The sequence below is a fragment of the Doryrhamphus excisus genome, chromosome 1 (genome assembly GCF_030265055.1).
Source record: "Doryrhamphus excisus isolate RoL2022-K1 chromosome 1, RoL_Dexc_1.0, whole genome shotgun sequence".
Taxonomy (NCBI): domain Eukaryota; kingdom Metazoa; phylum Chordata; class Actinopteri; order Syngnathiformes; family Syngnathidae; genus Doryrhamphus; species Doryrhamphus excisus.
The window spans coordinates 16,947,613-16,969,788 of record NC_080466.1 but is presented as its reverse complement, the minus strand read 5'-3'; the positions used below and the strand labels follow the sequence as shown (position 1 = coordinate 16,969,788).

The 22,176-nt window shown below is 47.1% G+C and overlaps 1 protein-coding gene and 1 non-coding gene across 3 annotated transcripts; both read left to right on the top strand.

Annotated features, from left to right (window-relative positions):
• Positions 1 to 89: 89 nt before the first annotated feature.
• LOC131130054 (protein tweety homolog 3-like) lies at positions 90 to 21,518 on the top strand. 2 transcript variants are annotated; one of them, XM_058074128.1, is made up of 15 exons: positions 90 to 377; positions 1,992 to 2,144; positions 7,596 to 7,792; positions 9,242 to 9,353; positions 9,429 to 9,649; positions 9,715 to 9,810; positions 10,902 to 10,974; positions 11,062 to 11,137; positions 13,227 to 13,282; positions 13,382 to 13,474; positions 13,540 to 13,632; positions 13,699 to 13,835; positions 16,278 to 16,454; positions 17,589 to 17,664; positions 19,401 to 21,518. In XM_058074128.1, exons 2-15 carry the CDS (start codon positions 2,019 to 2,021, stop codon positions 19,533 to 19,535), a joined length of 1,668 nt encoding a protein of 555 aa, XP_057930111.1. In that variant the 5' UTR covers positions 90 to 377; positions 1,992 to 2,018; the 3' UTR covers positions 19,536 to 21,518. The 2 variants fall into 2 exon arrangements, with proteins under 2 accessions (XP_057930111.1, XP_057930120.1); XM_058074137.1 differs by lacking the exon at positions 16,278 to 16,454.
• On the top strand, positions 15,217 to 15,288 carry trnad-guc (transfer RNA aspartic acid (anticodon GUC)). The gene has a single exon. It is a non-coding gene; the product is annotated as a tRNA-Asp (tRNA).
• Positions 21,519 to 22,176: the final 658 nt, after the last annotated feature.

Genomic DNA, 22,176 nt, shown 5'->3' with positions numbered 1-22,176 from the left:
TGAATCTTCATAATAACCGAACATCGACCCGATCGCCACAGTATCGATCCCATGCGGATACTTATTTCGGTACGATACTATCGACACTTGGATCGTTGAGCACCCCTAACCCCCCCGCGCGTGCACGCAGGCTTTTAAGTGTGATGTGTGTCCGGCGAGGAGGCGTCGGCGCCGTTTGACGTTCGAAGAAGCAAACATCCGTACACTCATTGCGACCAATCCCCGGACGTTAGGTCGGAGGCAGCCGGGCTGAAATGTGAACACAGGACCGCCGGTGGAGCGTCTCGGATGGATGAGACCACAGCGCCGCGTTGATGCGGCAGCGACCCCGGAGCGCCTTGAAACACACCGCAGGAGACAGCTCGTTTGCTCGCTTGGTAGGTGGGGGGCTTTGACGGAGTTTTGGGGCGAGTGGGGTGCTTTTTTCTCCTCCTGGTTTTGGTTGCCGTGGCGACTCGGCGAGACTGCGGTACTCGTCACGGACAAAGCGGGATGAAGCTAGCCAGCTAGCTAATGAGGATAGCTAATCCGAGGTTAGCTAACAATGAATGTGAGGTAAACAACATGATAGCAGCGACTGGGGTGACCTACTTGTGTGTGTGTGTGTGTGTGTGTGGGGGGGGGGGGGGGTGCGCGCGCGCGCGCTTGTGTGATGAGTGACAATGCGGTTAAATAGACAAAGGCTTGGTTTGCTATTGTCACGACTGAAGTTGCGTGTTGTGTGCATCTTTGTGCGGATCTTCCACCACCGCCATCACTGTGTGCTGTTCTTCGCACAAGAGCTGCTCACATGAATCTATGTGAGAGTCAACGGGTGTTCATGCAACACAGGTGATAAGAGATCAATCATCCACTCCATGCCCACGTTAGGCCAAAATAGATGTTCTATTAGTAAAATGGTAGAAATCAGCCATCATGCTTGGTCAACGTTTGTTTGCAGGAGAGCACAGGGGAAGTTAAAGTCATGGACAGGAGAAAAAGGCACTCTTGATTGGCTCACATTTTCTACCGCTTATCCTCACAAGGGTCACGGGCGTGCTGGAGCCTATCCCAGCTGTCTTCGGGGTACACCCTGGACTGGTGGCCAGCCAATCACAGGTCACATATAGACAAAGAACCATTCACACTCGCATTCATACCTATGGACAATTTGGAGTCGCCAATTAACCTAGCATGTTTTTGGATTGTGGGAGGAAACCGGAGTACCCGGAGAAAAAAAACGTGCATGCACGGGGAGAACATGCAAACTTCACACAGAGATGCTCGTGGGTGGAATCGAACTCAGGTCTCCTAGCTGTGTGGCCTGCAAACCAACCACCGTACCACCATGCAGCAGGGATTAATATGTATGATTTCACAATAGTGTTTATTACTGTGATTGTAATGAGGAAATGAAGTGATTGTGTTGGTTGTGTGGTATTATGGATAGGATATGGAATAATAGGAGATGCAGACAGTAAGAGGTGTGTGCATATATTATTATTATTATTATTATTATTATTATACGGGAGCCAGGCAATGACATTTCATTGACAATTTCACTGCTGTGTTATTGTGCAATAACAGTAAAGGAAGTCCATCCCATCCATCCATCCAAATATTCACAGAGGATAGCTATGGAAAACAAAAAGGCTTCACTACACATCTTAAAATACAGCTATGCCAAGAGCTACAGATGTGGGCACTATAAGTTTTTTTTCCAGCCAATTTATGCTAGGATGGCATGATGTTGTTGCGATGTTAGCATAGCATAACATCGTAGCTATGCTAGTGTGTCCTTGCTATACATGCTATACGTGATATACTGTATATCATGTCTCACATTGGACAGACCTGGACAGTGTCTTACGTGGAACAAAACACTTTACAGCACATAGTATACATGTAGACAGTAGACTTGTAGAGTATGCACTAGGAAAGGTGTATTGTGTACATTCTTAAGCCACATAATCCACATAAGTCATGGATGTTTGGTGTTTATTTCTTTGTAGGAATCGTGTGTTTTGTGAGGAGTAAGAATGGCAGCCGTGGTCAACTACTCGCCCCCCTGGTGGGTCAACCTGCTTCACCGTTTGCCTCATTTCAACCTGGAATTCCAGATGGTCAGCAGTGACTTCCGACCTCAAGACCCCGAATATCAGAAGGTCAGATCTTCATCCTCATCTTCATTTGAGAGTAGTCAGTGTGCAGCTTGTATGGATGCTCGCGTATCATCTGGCGACACGACAAGTCAGCTCAGATGTCATTGGAATTTCTGTCAAGTTTTTCTTCATTTGACATATTCAGACATGCTCCTCTTGGGACATGTTCATATCATAAACTTTGCCCCAAGGTTTTTTTCCGAAAATGACAACTATCATGTCTTTATTTTGGACCCCATTTCTGTCATACTTCCACTCGATGGTACCAAAAGGACATCTTTCCTCATATTAGGACTTAATTTGTTTTTATTTATTGTTATTTGTCTTGTTAGAATGCCATATTTGGACTTTATTCTTGTCAAATTATTTAAACTATTTCCTCAGCCTAATTTAACAAGGTGACAGGTTAGTTATGTTTAGCCTGTGTTCCATATTGCTCCTTATCGGTGTGATGTGATGGTCACGTGGGCCCTGGTGGGCCCTGGTGGGCCCTGGTGGGCCCTGGTGGGCCCTGGTGGTCCCTGGTGGGCCCTGGTGGGCCCTGCTGGGCACTGGTAGGCCCTGCTGTGCCCTGCTGGGCACTGGTAGGCCCTGCTGGGCACTGGTAGGCCCTGCTGTGCCCTGGTAGGCCCTGCTGTGCCCTGGTAGGCCCTGCTGTGCCCTGGTAGGCCCTGCTGTGCCCTGGTAGGCCCTGCTGTGCCCTGGTAGGCCCTGCTGTGCCCTGGTAGGCCCTGCTGTGCCCTGGTAGGCCCTGCTATGCCCTGGTAGGCCCTGCTATGCCCTGGTAGGCCCTGCTATGCCCTGGTAGGCCCTGGTAGGCCCTGGTAGGCTGTTCACTGACACAAGCTGGAGTTGTGCTTTACCCTCTTGTGTGTGTGTGTGTGTGTCTCCTTGATGGAGACATTGAACCTGCCTGGTTGTTGTTGATGAAGGCATGGTCGCCATCAGCTTGGGGGAGACATTGAACCTGCCTGGTTGTTGTTGATGAAAGCACGGCAGCCATCAGCTTGGCATCGAGCTGCAAACCTTGTGCGATAAATCTAACAAAGTGAGTCCAAGTACGTGAGAGTAGTCCGTGTACAGCTTGTGTTGCAGTACAGACGACATCTGGCAACAAAAAATATCGCCATCGCGATATCTGCACGTGTGATATCCATATCGGAAAGACGCGTGATAAATTCAACTTAATGCATAAGCAACACATTTCTTCTACGCTCACTTTGGCCAATCCGGTGTTACTTTATACGGGGGCAACCTTAAGATGCCGCTTTGCTATTCTCTCGTTCTCGGCGGAGGACCTGAAGGTTTAACAGAGATATGGATGGACACCAAAGCAGAGAGCAGCTTGTTCCTAAAAGACACTACACCACCGGAATTTGGGACTACTTTGGTTTTACAACACAGGACGAATCACAGACAAGTTATTTGCAAGACAACAACAAGGACCTTTTATGCTGTGTATATGCAATCTAAAACCGCACAGTCAGGTAAAACAAAGGCAAATTCTCAAACGAGCATTACTGAAAGTTGGAGAACAAGTTTTGACAGATGATCGTTTGTGACAACCTCGGAGACGGACAGAGAGCCAATCTAAAGATGGCCCCGTGTGAAAAAAGTGAAAGAAAGAAAGTCTTCTTTTCATCACTGCCTCCTCCTCCTCCTTGTCATTCTCACCCACTTTCCCTCCCCCGTCTAGCCACAATTAATGATTGCACCCTGGAAAGCAACCCCACACACACACACACACACATAGAAAGCCCTGAGGCAGGGCTGTGACCTTACCTCCACACACAGTATAGTGCTAAATAGGCACTGACACAGAAGTGGCAGCACACTACACTACATGCAACACACACACACACACACACACACACACGATGGACACCACCACATCGAAACACACTATTCACTACACACACACACACAAAGGGCCTCACTGAATGGCTGACAGGAAGTAGCTGTTTGGTCAAAGAAGAAGATCAGCCTCCTCCTCCTCCTCCTCCTCCTCCTCCTGGTCTCCACCATCATCATCATTCTCTCGCTCTCCCTCCCTCTCCTTCACTTCTGAGGGTGCCTTCCCACGCTTGCCTCTTCAACTCACATCCCGAATAAAGTAATCATGTATCCACCCATCCAATCACTTGTCCACCCATTGGCTCCCCACCAGTACAGAGTGTACCCAAAATCAGCTGGGATAGGCTCCAGCATACAGCTTAAATATTGCTAACGCAGGTCCCTCTTGCTACATCTTCTTATTCTGTGGCATGCTAGGCACGTATGAGGTGTGTTAACCAGGAAGTGCCATTATAATGTCTGTTTGTGGCCGTCCAAATGAATGTAGGGCAGACTCTGAAACTGCTTGTTCTCGTCTTCTCACTGGCCTCTTCTCCCTCCTTTCCTCCCTCCCTCACTCCCCCCTCCCTCACTCGCCAGCGTCCTCACGCTCTGCATTTTTTTTTTACCCCCAAAAGCTGCAATTGGAGAGAATGAGAATAGCGTGTGTGTGTGTGTGTGTGTGTGTGTGTGTGTGAGGTGCTGGAAGTGCAGAGTCAGCTAGCAGCAGCACAGCTGCAGAACATTACATGGGAGTCACATGACCTGTAATTGCACACACACTGCGGCTTAAAGCGGCTCTTTAATTGGCGTCCTACGCGGCACGTTTACAGTGTTGTCTCGCCCAGGCGCTTGAAACGCGATTGTGCCGTGTTTGCTTCCATTTAGAGAGCGAGCGAGAAAGAGAGGGAGGTGCGCTTGGGCAGCACTTTGACCGCATGACTCGGGTCAAACGTGAGGTGGATGAACTGGAGGTCAGTGAACGCCTCGGGTAAGAAGCTGGCGGGGTGGTTGTTGGCAAGGACATAAAAAAAAAATCCATAGAACCCTGGCAGGGAGAGTGCAAGGACAAGCCAGTGCAGTGGAAGTGATTGATCCTGGCAGCACACACACACACACACACACACACACACACACACACACACACACACACACACACACACACACACACACACACACACATTTAAAAGGACAGATTGAAAGTAGATCACGGTGCTTGGCCCTTTAGCCCCTCCCCCACTCGACAGTCAATCTGAAGGTAGCCAACATACACACACACGCAGAGTCATGGCTGTGCTTATTACAAGCTAATTGGCCCAGCCTTAATCTGCCCTGACTGTTTGTTGGCTTGACACGTAATCTCACGGTCGTCGTACGGTGAGCAGGAGACTCATTTGGGCGCCACAGTTCGACTTTTTGTTTTGGAAGACACGAGCGCAGGGGATAGTTGTGAGGAAAAAGTGACATGCCGCAAACGAGAAGAAGGAAAACAAACTCATTTTGACATAAAAGGAGATTGTTTGTCAATGAGAGTCATGATAGGGATTGCATGAGAAAGTGGACTACTCATTTGAAGAAGTACGGTGGTGCCTTGGTGAGCATCATTAAGCCGTCCCAAAAGTTCTCAATCAAACCCAGGCCAGCCTTCCCACAGTAAAGAATCCAATCCTGACATTTTTCCCTGCATAATTTTTATCTTAAAATTCCAGCTGTTTTTCCCTGGTCTGTTATCGTGTATTTTTCCAAATATTTCCAAATATTTTCCAAATATGTCAACTTTTTTCTTAAATAATGTGTCATGTATTTTTGGTACGATTTAAGACATTCATTCATTTTATACCGCTTTTCCTCACGAGGGTCGCAGGGGTGCTGGAGCCTATCCCAGCTGTCTTCGGGCGAGAGGCAGGGTACACCCTGGACTGGTGGCCAGCCAATCACAGGGCACATATAGACAAACAACCATTCACACTCACATTCATACCTATGGACAATTTGGAGTCGCCAATTAACCTAGCATGTTTTTGGAATGTGGGAGGAAACCGGAATACCCGGAGAAAACCCACGCATGCACGGGGAGAACATGCAAACTCCACACAGAGATGCCCGAGGGTGGAATTGAACCCTGGTCTTCTCGCTGCGAGGTGTGCACGCTAACCACTCCTCCACCGTGCAGCCCGATTTAAGACTTTATTCCCATGATATTGTTAGTTTTCCCAACCTAATTTTGAACATCAGGAAGTTGTCTACAGCCACAGCCGTTGTGTGACGCAATAGACGCACAAAAAAGCCCAAAGAAATCATACCAAGAAGGCAGGAAGTGAACAACTGTAACAGTAACATATTGTAACAGAAGTACCAGATGGAGGGGTGGGGTTTAATAAGCTTTGCTTCTTCCTACTCCTTTTGGACATATGGAACTGTGATTGTTATGTGATGCATTCCGTTCCCGGTGCGATTTCCAATAAAATGAAACCATTACCATTACCAAGAATGTATAAAATTAGTTTCAATATGTGTCTTTTTGGAGCAGTAGCAGGCCATATTGATTTATGAATGAATGTGTTTTTGAAGCAACGCTGAAATTGGCGAGGGATTACTGCAGTTGTAAGGAAGGAAGTTGTTGTTTACAGCATGTTTGTGAATGCAACACGAGCCCTGGCGTGTGTGTGGTGTCATGTCATGAAGTTCTTCCTGCGTTTAACAGTAAAAAGCCCAGTGAAATTCCTTGCGCTGTAATGCACGTTCCGCTATTCAGCTGCTGATGTTTGAAATGTGAAAGTCCAAGGGGATGAAAGAATCCCATCAGCAGCGCCGTGCAAGGCCTTCCGTGCTAAGCCTACAGATAATGGTCTGGGGATAATGCCAGGCCAGGATTCTGTGGCGTCTCCCATCAGGATCACCTCCGCCCATCCTCCACTTGTTGACTCTGTGAGGGCTCCGCTTTAGCAGCTTCCATTAGAAAGTGGGAATGGCAGCACCATTCCTGACTATGATGACAGTCTTGCTGGGGGTGGCAGGGGGGGTGGATGCATTGGGGATTCCTGCTCCTTTGTCTCAACTCGGCCACTGCAGAACCGGAACCTTTTTCTGGAACACGATGGTGTTGCATGGTGCTGCCTAACAATTACTTTTCCAGATGGTCCCACGGGGAGGGGGGCCGGAGGGTTGTTGGGGGGGGGGGGGGTTGTGGGGGGGCAAAGCAGTGTCTGCTTGCTGTACAAACATATTTCATCTCCCTTTTATGTGTTTTAAATCTGCTAAAAATGGAATGGATCGGTGGTTGCTAGTTCAATCCTCAGCCCACATGGCTCAATGTGTGAACATGAAGGTTTCTCGTTTAGAAAATGAGCCAATCCCGTGCCTCGTCTCATCTCGTGACATTCCTAGGCTAACCATCAGGACCCTCTTAAAGAAACCCCCCATTTTCCTAATTCAATATGTTAAATGACATTTTCCCATTTAAAATGAATGAATGAATGTCCATGTCGGCCCCCTATTGGTGGAAATAGATTTGACATTTGACTTTCCTGTGCTCCGTATGCGCTCCCCATGGGTTTTGTGTGTGCGCTTATTGTCGTGTGGAAGCCCACAACCTGAATCTGTCTTTGTCTGTCTTCCTAGTCGGTGCTGCTGCTCGGCGCCGTGGCCCTGCTGTGCTTGGGCCTGGATCTCCTCTTCCTCCTTTTCTACTCCTTCTGGCTTTGCTGCCGCCGCCGCAAGAGTGACGAGTCCTCGCACTCCCACACGCACTCCCGGCAGCCCAGCGCCGACTGCTGCTGCACCGCCTGGTGCGTCATCATCGCCACCCTCGTGTGCAGGTGAGACTTTTTCCTCCACCTCCCACCCCCGTGCACACACACGCACACACACACACACACTCAAAAGAGTCAAAGATGACAGCATGATGTGCATGTAATATGGTACTGAGACATTTGCTGAGTCATGAATATAGAATGATGAGAAGCATGCGACCCTGAGGTACTCCAGGCTGGCAGCCCACATATCGGGATTGGTACCACTCAGTTGATTGACACATGACAAACTTCCTCTTTGGCACCCCCACCCCCTTTCCAAGCCTCCTTGCTTCCTTTTCAGCCCCCTTGCTTGTTTTTTCTTCTATTTATTCTTCCTTCCTCTCTTTGGCCCTCTTGCTGGCCTAGAAAGGTTGCCATGGAGACAGAAGCAGATTGGATGTGGAGAGGAGCATGAATTATACAGTCAGGGACTCTGTGCTTAGTGTATTTCTTTCTGTAGGTTTTAATATTTCATTATTTGCTATAATATACGTATCATATTTATTATGCACGACTGGTGTGTCTGTGTGTGTCTTTGTCAGCCATCAAACATGAGGTCATCTTTGTATTTTTGGCACAAGACTGACTTGACTAACATGTGGTTTGATGGAATATGCTGGTAAAGGTAGCCCATAGAGACACGTTTCTGGTAAAGGTAGCCCACAGAGACACGATGCTGGTAAAGGTAGCCCACAGAGACACGATGCTGGTAAAGGTAGCCCACAGAGACACGATGCTGGTAAAGGTAGCCCACAGAGACACGATGCTGGTAAAGGTAGCCCACAGAGACACGATGCTGGTAAAGGTAGCCCACAGAGACACGATGCTGGTAAAGGTAGCCCACAGAGACACGATGCTGGTAAAGGTAGCCCACAGAGACACGATGCTGGTAAAGGTAGCCCACAGAGACACGATGCTGGTAAAGGTAGCCCACAGAGACACGATGCTGGTAAAGGTAGCCCACAGAGACACGATGCTGGTAAAGGTAGCCCACAGAGACACGATGCTGGTAAAGGTAGCCCACAGAGACAAGATGCTGGTAAAGGTAGCCCACAGAGACACGATGCTGGTAAATGTAGCCCACAGAGACACGGTGCTGCTAAAGGTAGCCCATAGACACGATGCTGCTAAAGGTAGCCCATAATCACGATTCTGGTAAAAGTAGCCCATAATCACGATTCTGGTAAAGGTAGCCCATAGAGAGACGATTCTGGTAAAGAGTACGGTAAGAAAAAGGGGTGGCCATGTTGTTTAGCTAGCATAGTGTGTGAATGCAGATGGAACATATTCCACCTGATTAGTTGACCTAGTGATTATTTCCACCCTGATTCATTCCTGGTAGTCATCCCGTACTCGCCCCAGGCTTGATATCAGGTCATACGTGTCTTGTGATGTCCTCTCCTGACCGTATGTGTTGTCGGTTTGAAGTGAACCACACACCGGTTTGCCTACATTTCTGTTTTTCTCTCTTAGTGCTGGCATCGCTGTGGGGTTCTATGGAAACGGGGAATCGAGTGATGGCGCCAGTCGCTTGGCCTACTCCCTACGCCATGCCAACCGCACCGTGTCCGGGATCGAGAAACTGGTGCGTGACGGACACAAAGCGGTCAGGTGGTCCACGTAATGGGACAGTAAAAGTCCACCGTTTCTTTTCCCGCAGGTGTCAGACAGCGCTCTGGCCCTCAACCAGACGGTGGAAGAGAACCTGGTCCAGTTGGAGACGGTCTACAAGGAGCAGACGGACTACGTGTCCATCGTCCAGAAGCTGCAGGGACAGCTGGACGAGCTGGTGAGGCTGATGGTGGATGTTCCCTTCTGGTCCAACACTGAGGTTTCTCTGGAGGACATGGCCCGTCAGACGGAAGCCTTTGACTTCTACAGGTTTGTGCCAACATTGGATCACGTGTGTGTTGATTTGCTCGAAACATGTTCACGTGTTCTCACAGGTGGTTGGGCTACCTCGGGCTGCTGCTCTTTGACGTCCTCATTTGTCTCCTGGTGCTCTTTGGTCTCATCCGAAACTCTCGGGGAACTCTGATTGGGTATGTGTCCACACCAACACGATGTTGTCTTTCTTCATGTGTTTGGGCCTAGAATGACTTGAAAGTTATGATTCCTGCACGACCTTGACATTAGTGGCGCCCCCTACGGGTTGGTGTACATGGCATATGTGTGGTACACGCATATCCTCCAAGTTTTATCACCATCATACATGCCAGTCCCCTGATGGTGTGGCAGAAGGTCCATAGCACTTATGGGGTTTAATGAGAGCGTGTGTGTGTGCGCATGTATGAGTGGTGTCCAAAGTGTGGCTGGGGGCCCATTGCTTTTTTTTTTTGTTATTTTGTTTGGCCTGTGGCACATTTTAGAAATATAATTTTAACAAGAAAACAAAAAATAAATGAAAACAAGAAAGGATAAAGTCAAAATATGAAGAAAGAAAGTATAATGTAAAGAGAAAAAGTAATCATTTAACAAAAGTAATGTAGTATAAGGGCTGCACGGTGGTCGAGTGGTTAGCAAATTGTCCAACCGCTGTGGCTGTAGACAACCTCCTGATGTTCAAAATTAGGTTGGTAAAGCAGTAACAATATCATGGGAATAAAGTCTTAAATCGGGCTGCACAGCGATCGAGTGGTTAGACCTCACAGCTAGGAGACCAGGGTTCAATTCCACCCTCGGCCATCTCTGTGTGGAGTTTGCATGTTCTCCCTGTGCATGCGTGGGTTTTCTCCGGGTACTCCGGTTTCCTCCCACATTCCAAAAACATGCTAGGTTAATTGGCGACTCCAAATTGTCCATAGGTATGAATGTGAGTGTGAATGGTTGTTTGTCTATATGTGTCCTGTGATTGGCTGGCAATGAGTCCAGGGTGTACCCCGCCTCTCGCCCGAAGACAGCTGGGATAGGCTCCAGCACCCCCCGCGACCCTCGTGAGGATAAGTGGTAGAAAATGAATGAATGAATGTAGTATAAGACAAAATAAGGTGACTTTAGTAGCATAAAGATGAAATATTCACATCTATAAGATGAAATGAAATTCCAAAATATGAACTTAGCATCCTGTCATTGTTCCCCACGTGGGCGTTAGGACACCCATATGTGTTGAGTTCATGAGTGTTTTCTCCTCCAGAGTGTGTCTGCTGGGCGTTCTGACGCTTGTCATCAGCTGGGGGTCTCTGGGCTTGGAACTGGCTGTCGCTGCGGTAAGTGTAACCATGGCAACGTCGCAGCGCCGCCTGGCTCTGCAGTGATGTCATCTCCTTCTCTCTGGTGTGTGTGTGCTCCATCAGTCCACCAGTGACTTCTGCGATTCGCCTGACACCTACATCGTCCGGGCGACCCAGGAGAACGCCGTCATCGATCAAGGTAGCAGCCAAGATGCTGAATGATGAGCGATAAACCGATTCCAATCTGACAAAACACGCCGCTTCTATTTTAGGAAACGTGTGCGCGCGACTGAGGGGATTGTTTTTGATTGACATCCTGGTATCCCCCTCAGTCTGGTGGCTGACTGCAATGCATCAGCCCGCACCGCCCTCGCAACAGCCCCCTCCTTTTTTCCTTTTTTTTTTTTTTTAGAGCATCATGTGGCTTTTTATTGCTTTCATATCACATGAAGCACACCTTTTTACCCCCTCCCTCATCTTTTAATGACATCTGTTGTCTCTCGCTCGTTTTCACTCTGACTGTCTGCTGCAGAGAGCAAATGTTTCCTGTGCGCGCACACACACACACATACGCAAACACGCATTGCCTCCAGTAGAAGAAACCTGAAATAAGCCTCTGAAGTCACCCAAAGTCAGTTTTTGACTTGAATGGTGTGCTTTGCTTTTTCTTTCTGTGATGCTGCCATAGGGCTCTTATTTTGTGGTGCAAAATGGCGGCGCCTGGTGGCAGAGCTTGGCACAGTCCATGCAGTGGTAATTTGGTCCGCTACTGTGAGCAGCCAATTTGGTAATTTGGTACACTGGGCTGCACCCAGATGGGCGTGGCAGCCCACCAATGGAGGTGTCCACATTTTCCGCTTGCCGCAGTGACAATTTTGTGACAAAACAGCTCGCCAAAGGTGCGCTGAAAGCTCACCAGCACTGACCAGGCACGTCACCAAAACCTCACAGGCAGGTTTTTCAGAGTGTCAGGCACATTTCAATGCAACCAGAAACCACTAGTTAATGTAACACTGTGCACACATGGAACACACTTCTGTGACCGTCCTTCAAAATAAGAGCACCCATGTCTGTGTAAATAAAACAAGGGTGTATATGGCATATCTTCATTCATTCATTCATTTTCTACCGCTTTTCCTCACGAGGGTCGCGGGGGGTGCTGGAGCCTATCCCAGCTGTCTTCGGGCGAGAGGCGGGGTACACCCTGGACTGGTTGCCAGCCAATCACAGGGCACATATAGACAAACAACCATTCACACTCGCATTCACACCTATGGACAATTTGGAGTGGCCAATTAACCTAGCATGTTTTTGGAATGTGGGAGGAAACCGGAGTACCCGGAGAAAACCCACGCATGCACGGGGAGAACATGCAAACTCCACACAGAGATGCCCGAGGGTGGAACTGAACCCTGGTCTCCTAGCTGTGAGGTCATGGCATATCTTCTATATGAAAAATGACATATTCCTTAATGACAAGCACAGGCATTATAAATACATTACATATACATATATATACATATACACATATAAAAATAATAAAAATAAAATAAAAATACCAATAAATACATACAATTTCAGATAAGTGCATTTCATCATATGGCTTAGGGCTTGTAGTTTTTATACAAGACTGTGCTGAATTTACATTTTATGGTCCTTTTTATATGGTCATATGGTGGTATATCCTTATATATGCTAAGGTCCATATCACCCAACCCTAGTTCTATCCTTTTATATGGCCGTATGGTATGGCAGGGGTCAGCAACCCACGATTCCAGAGCCGCATGTGGCTCTTCAGCCTTTGTTGTGGCTCCCTTTGCTATGCTCAATTATTTTTTTTTCCAACACTCGAATGAGGAAAATACGCATCTTTGTACTGAGTTTTGAAAAAAATCTGACTTTCGGTGAGACCGTATACTAGCAAGAGTACTTGTGGTGGTCGTGGACATCACAGAACACTGTCATTAGTGCATGCTTGTTAGTTTGTTGTTGTGACTTTCTTTAGGTTCGTGGATACGCCAACAAGTGCTATGCAAATGCTAAGGTCCATATCACCCAACCCTCGTTCTATATTTTTATATGACCATATGGTGATACATCCTAAAGATATTCTGATGTATGCTAAGGTCCATATCACCCAACCCTATTCTATAATTTTATATGGCCATATGGTGATACATCCTAAAGATATCCTGATGTATGCTAAGGTCCATATCTCCCAACCCTAGTGGCTAGCTTCTTTCTACACTTGTAAGATGTGATGTGATGCTGTTTTGCATGTTTTCCAGACGTCCTGCAGTACTACCTGCGGTGCAGCCCGGGCCAAGTCAACCCCTTCCAGCAGGTAGAAGGAAGTGCCTGCTGGTTTTGCTAGCATGTGTGATGTAGAAGATGCGGCATACGTCTGTGTGATGTCTTGTACGGTGTCCCTGCGTGCTTGCAGAGGCTGTCGGGGAGCCACAAGGCGTTGGTGGAGATGCAGGATGACGTGGCCGAGCTCCTGCGATCTGCCACGCGTGACTACGCCAACACCAAGGTGTGTGTGTTTTTATACCCCCCCCACACATATGTGCACGTGTGAGCTCTGCTTTGTGCACGCAGGGGAGCCTGGAGCAGATCCAGTTTGTTCTGAACTCCACCGAAGTGAGCCTCCACCAGCTGACGGCACTGGTGGACTGCCGCAGCCTGCACATGGTGAGTCAGTTGCCGAGGAACGCTCCAGGAACGTCAGCGTCATTATCCTCCTGTTCTTCCTGTTAGGATTACGTGCAGGCGTTGACGGGTCTGTGCTACGATGGCGTGGAGGGCCTCATCTACTTGGTGCTCTTCTCCTTCGTCACCGCCCTCATGTTCTCCTCCATTGTGTGCAGCGTGCCGCACACCTGGCCCGGCAAGAGGTGACACACACACACATGCGCGCTCACACACACACACACACACACACACACACAAACACACACACACACAGTAGTGTAATGAAGAGCTAACATGCCACTAACTCCACCCCTGTAAGCGTCCATGCATGTTTGTGTCCTTCCATGCATCCATCGCCACACTCCGGCTGAGGCACCTCATCTTCTTTTCCTCGCCACAAAAAGCCCAGCACCACATTTTCTCTTTTTTTTCCCTCCACATGCCCCACTTCCTCCTTCTGTTCCTTCCTCTCCTCCCCCCACAATGATTTGGAGTCGCTTTGTGCTTCAAGCAAATGCTGCTGGATCCTGAGGTGCAATTTTAAAGACTTTTATGCTCACATAAACGCCTTCTTCCAAGAACCTGGGGGTTGGGGGGTGGGGGACACACACACGACGTGACATGAGCACTGGAGCGTTCTGTGTTGTTGTTATTGTTGTTGTTATTGTTTGGTCAGCAGCAGCAATGCTAGCATATGACCTCCCAGCACTAATCCATATCGTGTCTGAATTGTTGGTGGGTTGCTTGCTTATCATTCCCATGTGATGGGCCTCTCAGCTTCACCTGGTGGCCATGCAGAGCAACAACTTCCTGTGTGGCCTTGGTTCTTCCTCTTCCACAAAATACACTTTTCACTTTGCATACTCGGTTGCTCAATTAGAACTCATGAATAAAAAGCATACGCCTTTTCTGTTTGCATATGCAGTTCTTCAATCAAAAACAAACATATTTTTATAAAAATTACTTTTGCAGTACCACCCTCGGCCATTTCTGTGTGGAGTTTGCATGTTCTCCCCGTGCATGCGTACTCCGGTTTTCTCCCACATTCCAAAAACATGCTAGGTTAATTGGCGACTCCAAATTGTCCATAGGTATGAATGTGAGTGTGAATGGTTGTTTGTCTATATGTGCCCTGTGATTGGCTGGCCACCAGTCCAGGGTGTACCCCGCCTCTCTCTCAAAAGACAGCTGGGATAGGCTCCAGCACCACCCGCGACCCTCGTGAGGATAAGCGGTAGAAAATGAATGAATGCAGTTTCTTTTGCAGTGTCAGCAAAATAAAAATTATTATTAATACTAAAATTAATACAATATAGACAAAAGCTTGTTAAACCATGACTTCTTCTTTTTGGGTATTCTGGTCAGTCACAACAAAAATACAATCAGTTCAACAAGCATTGTTTGTATATGCACGTGTGCAATAAAAGAACTAAAATCTTCTATATTCTCAATACAAATATACATACAAAATATTCATAAACACATACACACTTTTGTCTTTGTCTTCCATGAAAACAAGAAATGAAATGTTTTAAAAAGCTGGAAAGATTTATAGTATAAGCAGTTTGGCTGAAGCCCAAGGAGTCCTCGTTAGTATAGTGGACAGTATCTCCGCCTGTCACGCGGAAGACTGGGGTTCGATTCCCCGACGGGGAGGTGCTATTTAATTTTCCCCACTGAGGGACGAATAAAGGCATATCTTATCTTATTTTATCTTAAAAACATATACTGTAGTTTCAGCAAAGATAAAATTATCCTCATCAAAAGAGCACCGTGTGTGTGTGTGTGTGTGTGAGGGAGGGGGGTGGGGGTGTCAATCTAAATAAAAAGCTGGTGAAAGTCGTGCTTTGTTTTTCAGTGGTTGAACAAGCGTGAGAGATTGAAGAGCGAATGACACGAATGAAGAAGAGATGTTTGCGGCGTGGAGCCGTGATGTGATTGACGCACGGCTGAGTCGTGTAGTCACGTGACGTGCTGAGGTCTTGTGCGGCGGGAAAGCCCCCCCCAAAAAGGCCAACGTGGGCAGAATGAGTACCGGGGGGGGGCGCGGCGTAGGTCTTTGGCTCTGTTGCCAGAGGTGGGCGTTCCAAATCATCATTCCTGGGAAGAACTGGAAGCCTCATCTACCCTCTTACGTTGCCGGCTGCTTTTACATTTTTGACCATTTTTGTGTTTGGAAAATGGTTTGCACCCAACCAGCCATGTTCTCTCCTTGATTTCCTTCCTTCTTTCTTTTGTTTGCTTGGCGTTCCATAGAGCACTGAGAGATGCATGAGTGCTGACGTGAGAGATGTGGTTGTGCGGTGGGAAGGGAAGGAAGGGAGGTAGTGAGGGAGGGAGGGAGGAAGGGAGGGTGAAGAGGTTGCATGCACAGTGAGCGCCTGCATGATTCTAGATAGCTTGTGTCCTCTATGAGTCCCCATCAGGAAGGTTAGCGCGGAGTCGTGAGGCGCATGAATGCTGCTTTCCTGCTTCTTTTGGTGCTGGAGGCATGTCCTGACCCGGTCTGTGGACCCCATCTCGTCCACCCGGCCCTGTCCTGAACTCCTGTTTACAATCTGTTGTCTCCTCCCCCGTTCCTCCTGCCTCCCTCCCCCCCCCTCTGCCTCTCTCCCGCCGCGCCCTCACCCCCCCGTGACCCGAAGGACGGATGAGGAGGACGGAGAGGATGAGTCGGGCACCTCGCGGGGCGGCGGCGTACACGATAACCTGTACCGCGTTCACATGCCCAGTCTCTACAGCTGTGGCTCCAGCTACGGTAGTGAAGCTAGCCTGCCCGCCACCGCCCACACCGTCAGCAACGCCCCCGTCACTGAATACATGTGAGTCAGCAAGCACAGCTTCCTGTCGGGCCACGCCTTTCCACCAAGCGCTGCAGTACCACTTGATGGCCTCCCTCCGCTGGGCTGCTAAGGGGGCGGAGCTAGAGACAGCTACCGTGCGGGTATTCAACGGCGCCGCCCACAAACACAGACGATCCTTCATTGGACCCCTTTTCACCGGTCTTACTGTAAGTCCGTGTCGGTCCCAACCTTAGCAACACTAGCACGGCCAGCTGAAGTGCTAACGTTACGTTTAAGAGTTAGCATGTAGCCTGTAGCCTACTGACAGATATACATGGCAGAGCTTCATTTTAAGACGTGGTGCGAAGCCTGCTTTACATCACAGCTAACATTAGCGTTCGGCGAGCCTCTAAATGCCCTCGAGTCCAAACCACCACCATCCCCCAAGACATCATGTCAAACCTGACACTGATACATCATTTAAGATGTGTGGCGAAGCCTGCTTTTACAGACTCTCAGCATAATATTGCTCTTAATAATACATAATCATTATTTATTGTGTTTATTATTTATCAACAAATGATTAAAATTAGCATTTTTAATTGGATTTGATAACCAAAATAAAAACGTTTTTGTCACATTCAGCAAGAAATGCGAAGTAACATATATATTAAATATATATTATATATTGAAATAACAGTACCGTAATTATTTTGACAATAACATTGAAACTAGTAAATATAGAATTGGAAAAAGGATGACTTTAAATTGGATTTGACAAGAAAAATAGGAACAACAAATACATTCAACAAGAAATGATTTTTAAAATATGAAATAATATTGAGACTAGTAAATTATACTAAATATAAAAATAAAGCAACAGAATGACCGTGTCGCCATGACAAGCTACGGAACTGGACGCCTTGGTGGAAACGTGGCGTCAACGTGCTAGTAGCCTCAAAGCTAGCTTTGAGCTTTGCGTCTGCCAGAAAGAATGACGGGAAAGACCCGTATGATACTTTTGTCTATCACATCACATGGAGCCGTGCCTGCCGCTCTCTGCAGTTGAGCAGGCAATGGCCACTATAGGAGGGGTGAGAAGTACCAGGCGCTGTGCGAAGGCAAAGCTTTCTGATCGGATTGCAGTAAGTAACCTCTTATTCTACAATGCAGGAACCAGAATGCAAACTTTCAGAACCCCCGCTGTGAGAACACCCCCTTGATTGGCAGGGAGTCCCCTCCACCCTCTGTAAGTGCACACTTTCTAGCCCCCCCACCCCACTCCTTTTCCCATGCCCCCCCCTTCCCCTCCCTCCGTCCCTCGGGTCATTTTGTCAGCCTGGGGAAACAGGAAGTGGTGGATGATGTCTATTTCTGATGTCTGCTTGGATGCTCACAGGCCAGGGTTGTATTGGGGTGGGGGGCGTGGGGGTGCTGTGGTTGTCGGGGCTTGTGTAGCGAGACACGTCTAAGAATACCGTCAGTCCCCCCCCCCCCCCTCCCACCCTCTTTCCCCTCTCCACACTTGCCCCGCAGTGTCTCGTGCGTCCATTGAGGTGTATTGTCTCCTCTCTTCTTTATGTGACACCCCCACACCCCCCCACCATGCACCACTGGTGGGCGCCCTTCAACACCTCTTGCTGGAACTACTCGACCACTAACCTCAACCAACCAGGCTAGCATCAGAACTAGAATGCTAAGCTAACTCTTTAACCCCAATAATAATCATAATAACATCTCCACCCTATCTAATATGCTCATTCACTCTGTTTGATTGATTGATTGATTGGCTTTACCAAACCCCGGCTGTCCAAATGACTCTATATATACATCTATATCGACATATATACACTAGCTATCTATCTATATATACAGTATACTGTATCTATATACAGTAATCTCTCCTTTATGGTGTTTCATTGCTTCCAGGAAGTAGGATTCCTTATGAATAATTTTCATAGAAAGCCTGTTTACATGATTAGAGCCCTGTAGACATGAACTAACACCCCTGTAGTCACCTTTAGACTTAGCTACAATAGCTAGCGTAAAGCTAAAGCTAGCTGAAATCAGAATTGCCAGATCAAGGAATTGGTGATGGTCCAGCATATCCACCCTACTTCCTGTAGCGTACCGTACTTGTAGTGGCGGCTATGGTGTCGTCAGTGTAGCATGACGCCACCTTGTGGCCATTGTTCAACACTACATATCACAACCTCTTTCAATGCGTCTTGTCATATTGACATCATGGAAATGAAGGCAGCATAGGTGAATCCTTAGTGAGGTGTTGAGGAAGTGAAGCTGTAGAATTCGCCAGTGTGATGTGTTGAAGGATGACTTTATATGCCTCACTAGACAGGAAATGCTCCTGTTGGTTGTCACATCACCGCCGGGCTGTGTCTAAATCACATCTGTGGCTGTAGGCAACCCCCCACAAACTCCTCAAGGTGGCATTAACTGCATCAGGAGTCTCGCTCGACATGTGCTTTAAAATGCGGTGCGTGTCACACGAGTATCGGCGGCGTTCCAACATTGGTTGAGCATGCGCTGCACTCAGCAGAGTCGGCTGACCCAAAAAGGTGCAGGGGTGCCCCGCTGAATCAAAGTCACATTGGGCACCCCCGAGGCAGCTGCTGTTTTACCATCTCACCACACATTCTAAAAAATAGGCCATTGGCTGCATTGATTAGTATTACTGTTAAATGATTAGAGTCCTCTAGACGTGACATAACACCCCTAGAGTCACCTTGACACCTTTCCTGTTACCCAATATAGTAGACATCATAAGAAAAATTAAAAAACTGATCATTTCAGAAAAAAACTTCAACGAGGCCAGATTCATCAGCGTTTGTGCTTTTAGGAAACAAAATGGCGGCATGAAGGGCATTTAAGGTGTCAACTTACAGTAGTACACTCTCTAAACTTTTTCTCTTTTTTTTTTTTTTTTTGCCGAATGGATGACTCTTTGGCCCCCCACCCTCTCCTCAGTACACCTCCAGTATGAGAGCCAAGTACCTGGCCACCAACCGCCCGGACCAGAACCGCCGCTCCGTCCCCAACGACCAACTGGACCCAGCCAGCCGGCCGCACGCCACCACACGACCTCAATCCTCGGTCCACTAGGGACCAGAACCGCCCCCCCCCCCCCCCCCCCCCCACTTCCGCCACCTCAAGAAGCGAGGAAGAAGCACACACACACACGTTTGTCCACTTGACTTAAAAGCGCCTTGGCTCCTCCCCCTTTCTGCTCAATCCACTAGGGTCTGTACACTGCCCCCTAGTGGACACACACACATATGATGTAGAAAATGTAAATATCAAGCAGAGCATCATTTCATGAGCCATGCATCATTGGTGGTGACGTGCTGTGCCGTGCACTCCATCTAGCGCATCCACACACACACACACACACTGTAGAAATAATCATCATCCTCAGCTAGAATGCCAGCCATGCAACCACGCCGCACCAGGACTTTTACCAGGAATTCTTGAAAAAAAAGGTGCCAAAAGAAAGAAAAAAAAAAGCTTACAAGGGTGCCTGATTCTGTTCATGGACATATGGGAGGACAGACGCTTACGTTGAGATGGGACACAAAAGACGAGTAACAATAACGTCATAATGAGGGACGATAAGCTTGGGTGCTAACGTGAGGCCCACGTCTTTCCATTTTCTCGTGGGACTGACTGGATTTAATGCAAGCGATACTGTGACTAACTTTGACCAACTTGGCTCCCGACATCCTCACAAGCACAAAAGTTTTTTTCACGACGCTGCCCCGCCGTCTCCCGCTAACGTACAGCCTGTAGAAACCATGCTAGCCCGCTTGAGAAGCTAATTTCTGTTTACATACGTGCGCTAAAGGCGTCTTTATGCATCAATGTGCTGTCAAAGCTTTCACGTCGTGACAAAACTAGACCCATTCAAAAAGAAATAAAGGCTGCGGTGTGCATGCCAGGCCAGCAGGGGGCAATGTTCCTCTGGTAAAAAAAAACACCCACCTGGATAAAAGTGTTCTTTTTAAAGTAGCACAAATGCTCGCCCCGCACTGTGTTTCACCGTTTTTAGAATTTTTACGACAACTGGTGTTAAAATTTCCTCTAAATGCGCCAAAAGGGGAGCGGTTTTTTTTTTTTTTATGTCATAGCTGCCAGCGACTAAGAAGAATTTAGCCGCCATTTCCCGTAATTAGCGCAACATTCTCCTGCAGTTTCCTCAGAACGCCAGCATTGTGTTTGTTTCTTGACTTGAAAACCCTGACTAGCCTTTGCGTCATCGTCGTTGGCAGCTACGATGTTTTACGCTAACAATGCTACAATACGAGCCAAGTTCCAAGTGACAAATGTGCTTCGGAAATTTTGCAGTCGTGTAAATAAAAACCAGCGTTTTTATTAGTTTGGATTTGTTTTAGTTAAAGCTAATTAGCTTTTTTTTGTGTGGTGCAACATTTTCGATAACCCCACGGCCACTTCTCGTATTAGCGAGACAATCTTGTGTCATGACTTTGGAACATTTTTAACGCTAACAATGCGATTAACTCAGTTCTTGCACTTTGGATGCTAACATTTAACGTCTTAAAGGCGTCCCAATGAAAGGCCTTTCATAATCTTTTTTAAAATCGCCCTTTCCACCCTCATATTCATATCACCGACATCTTTTTTAAAATAACAACAATAAAGATAGCTTCCCTGTCTTGTAACAATGGACGTTAAAAGATAAAAATAGATGTTTTTGTAGGAGAACAATGTTCTTTTTTCCTCTGTAATTAAGATCAGTGGTGAGTGTTTTTCATTTTTTTGAATCATCATAAAATGATTCCAGTGACACACTCATGTCTTTCAAGTCCTGCCGTGTGTGTGTGTGTGTGTGTGTGTGTGTGAGAGAGAGAGAGACTGCCGGGACTTGAAATACACACGTGTCCAAATGTTAGCAGTGTTTTTCTATGGCTGTTTTTATTTTATGGTTGAAGTAAAACAACTACTATTATTAATAATAATGCTGTAAATGTCTAAAGTGTGTCATGATATCATTCAAGATGGAATCATTGTTTAAAAAAATGGAATTAAAGCAACTTTAACATCAAACTAATCGATGTGTGAATTTTAGCACCATCTAGTGGTCACACGTATATCCATGGCGGGGTTTTTTCAGTAGCGACATCTAGTGGTCATACCCGGTTACATCTCAGCAGAAATGACAGAGTTGTTAGCGCGACCGCCACACAGCTAGGAGAACCGGAGAGACACCGGTAGTGACGACATAAGTTACCATTGCTGTAGAAAAGCTAACGTTAAATGCTAAAGCTACTTACCATTGAGAGACATAAGGAAGTAACCTATTTTCTTGAGAAACTTGGTACTGTCCAGTCTCTACTTCCGGTCGGATCCGGGTTCCAACACAAATGGCTGTATGTTAAAAGCCCACATCAGAAAAAAAAACTCCCAAAATATATACAGTATATATTAAATATTTGTTCTAAGTAATTTCACTTCAAATCTCATCCCGTTCTCGTAGACCCAATCTTGTTTATGTGGAAGTTATACTGTAATATACGTGCTGAACGTGAACTTTTCTGACCATTCTATCCATCGGAAATGTAGCATCAAAACATATTTCAGTTTGTTTGTAATTAACTTTATTTTCATGATTAACAAGTTAAGTTACTTTTACAACAAGTATAACAACATTCCATACACATACGCCCACAGACTGTAGTCCCACGCCAAGAAAACAAAACTAAAAAAAAATAGAACCCTCCCTTTTCGA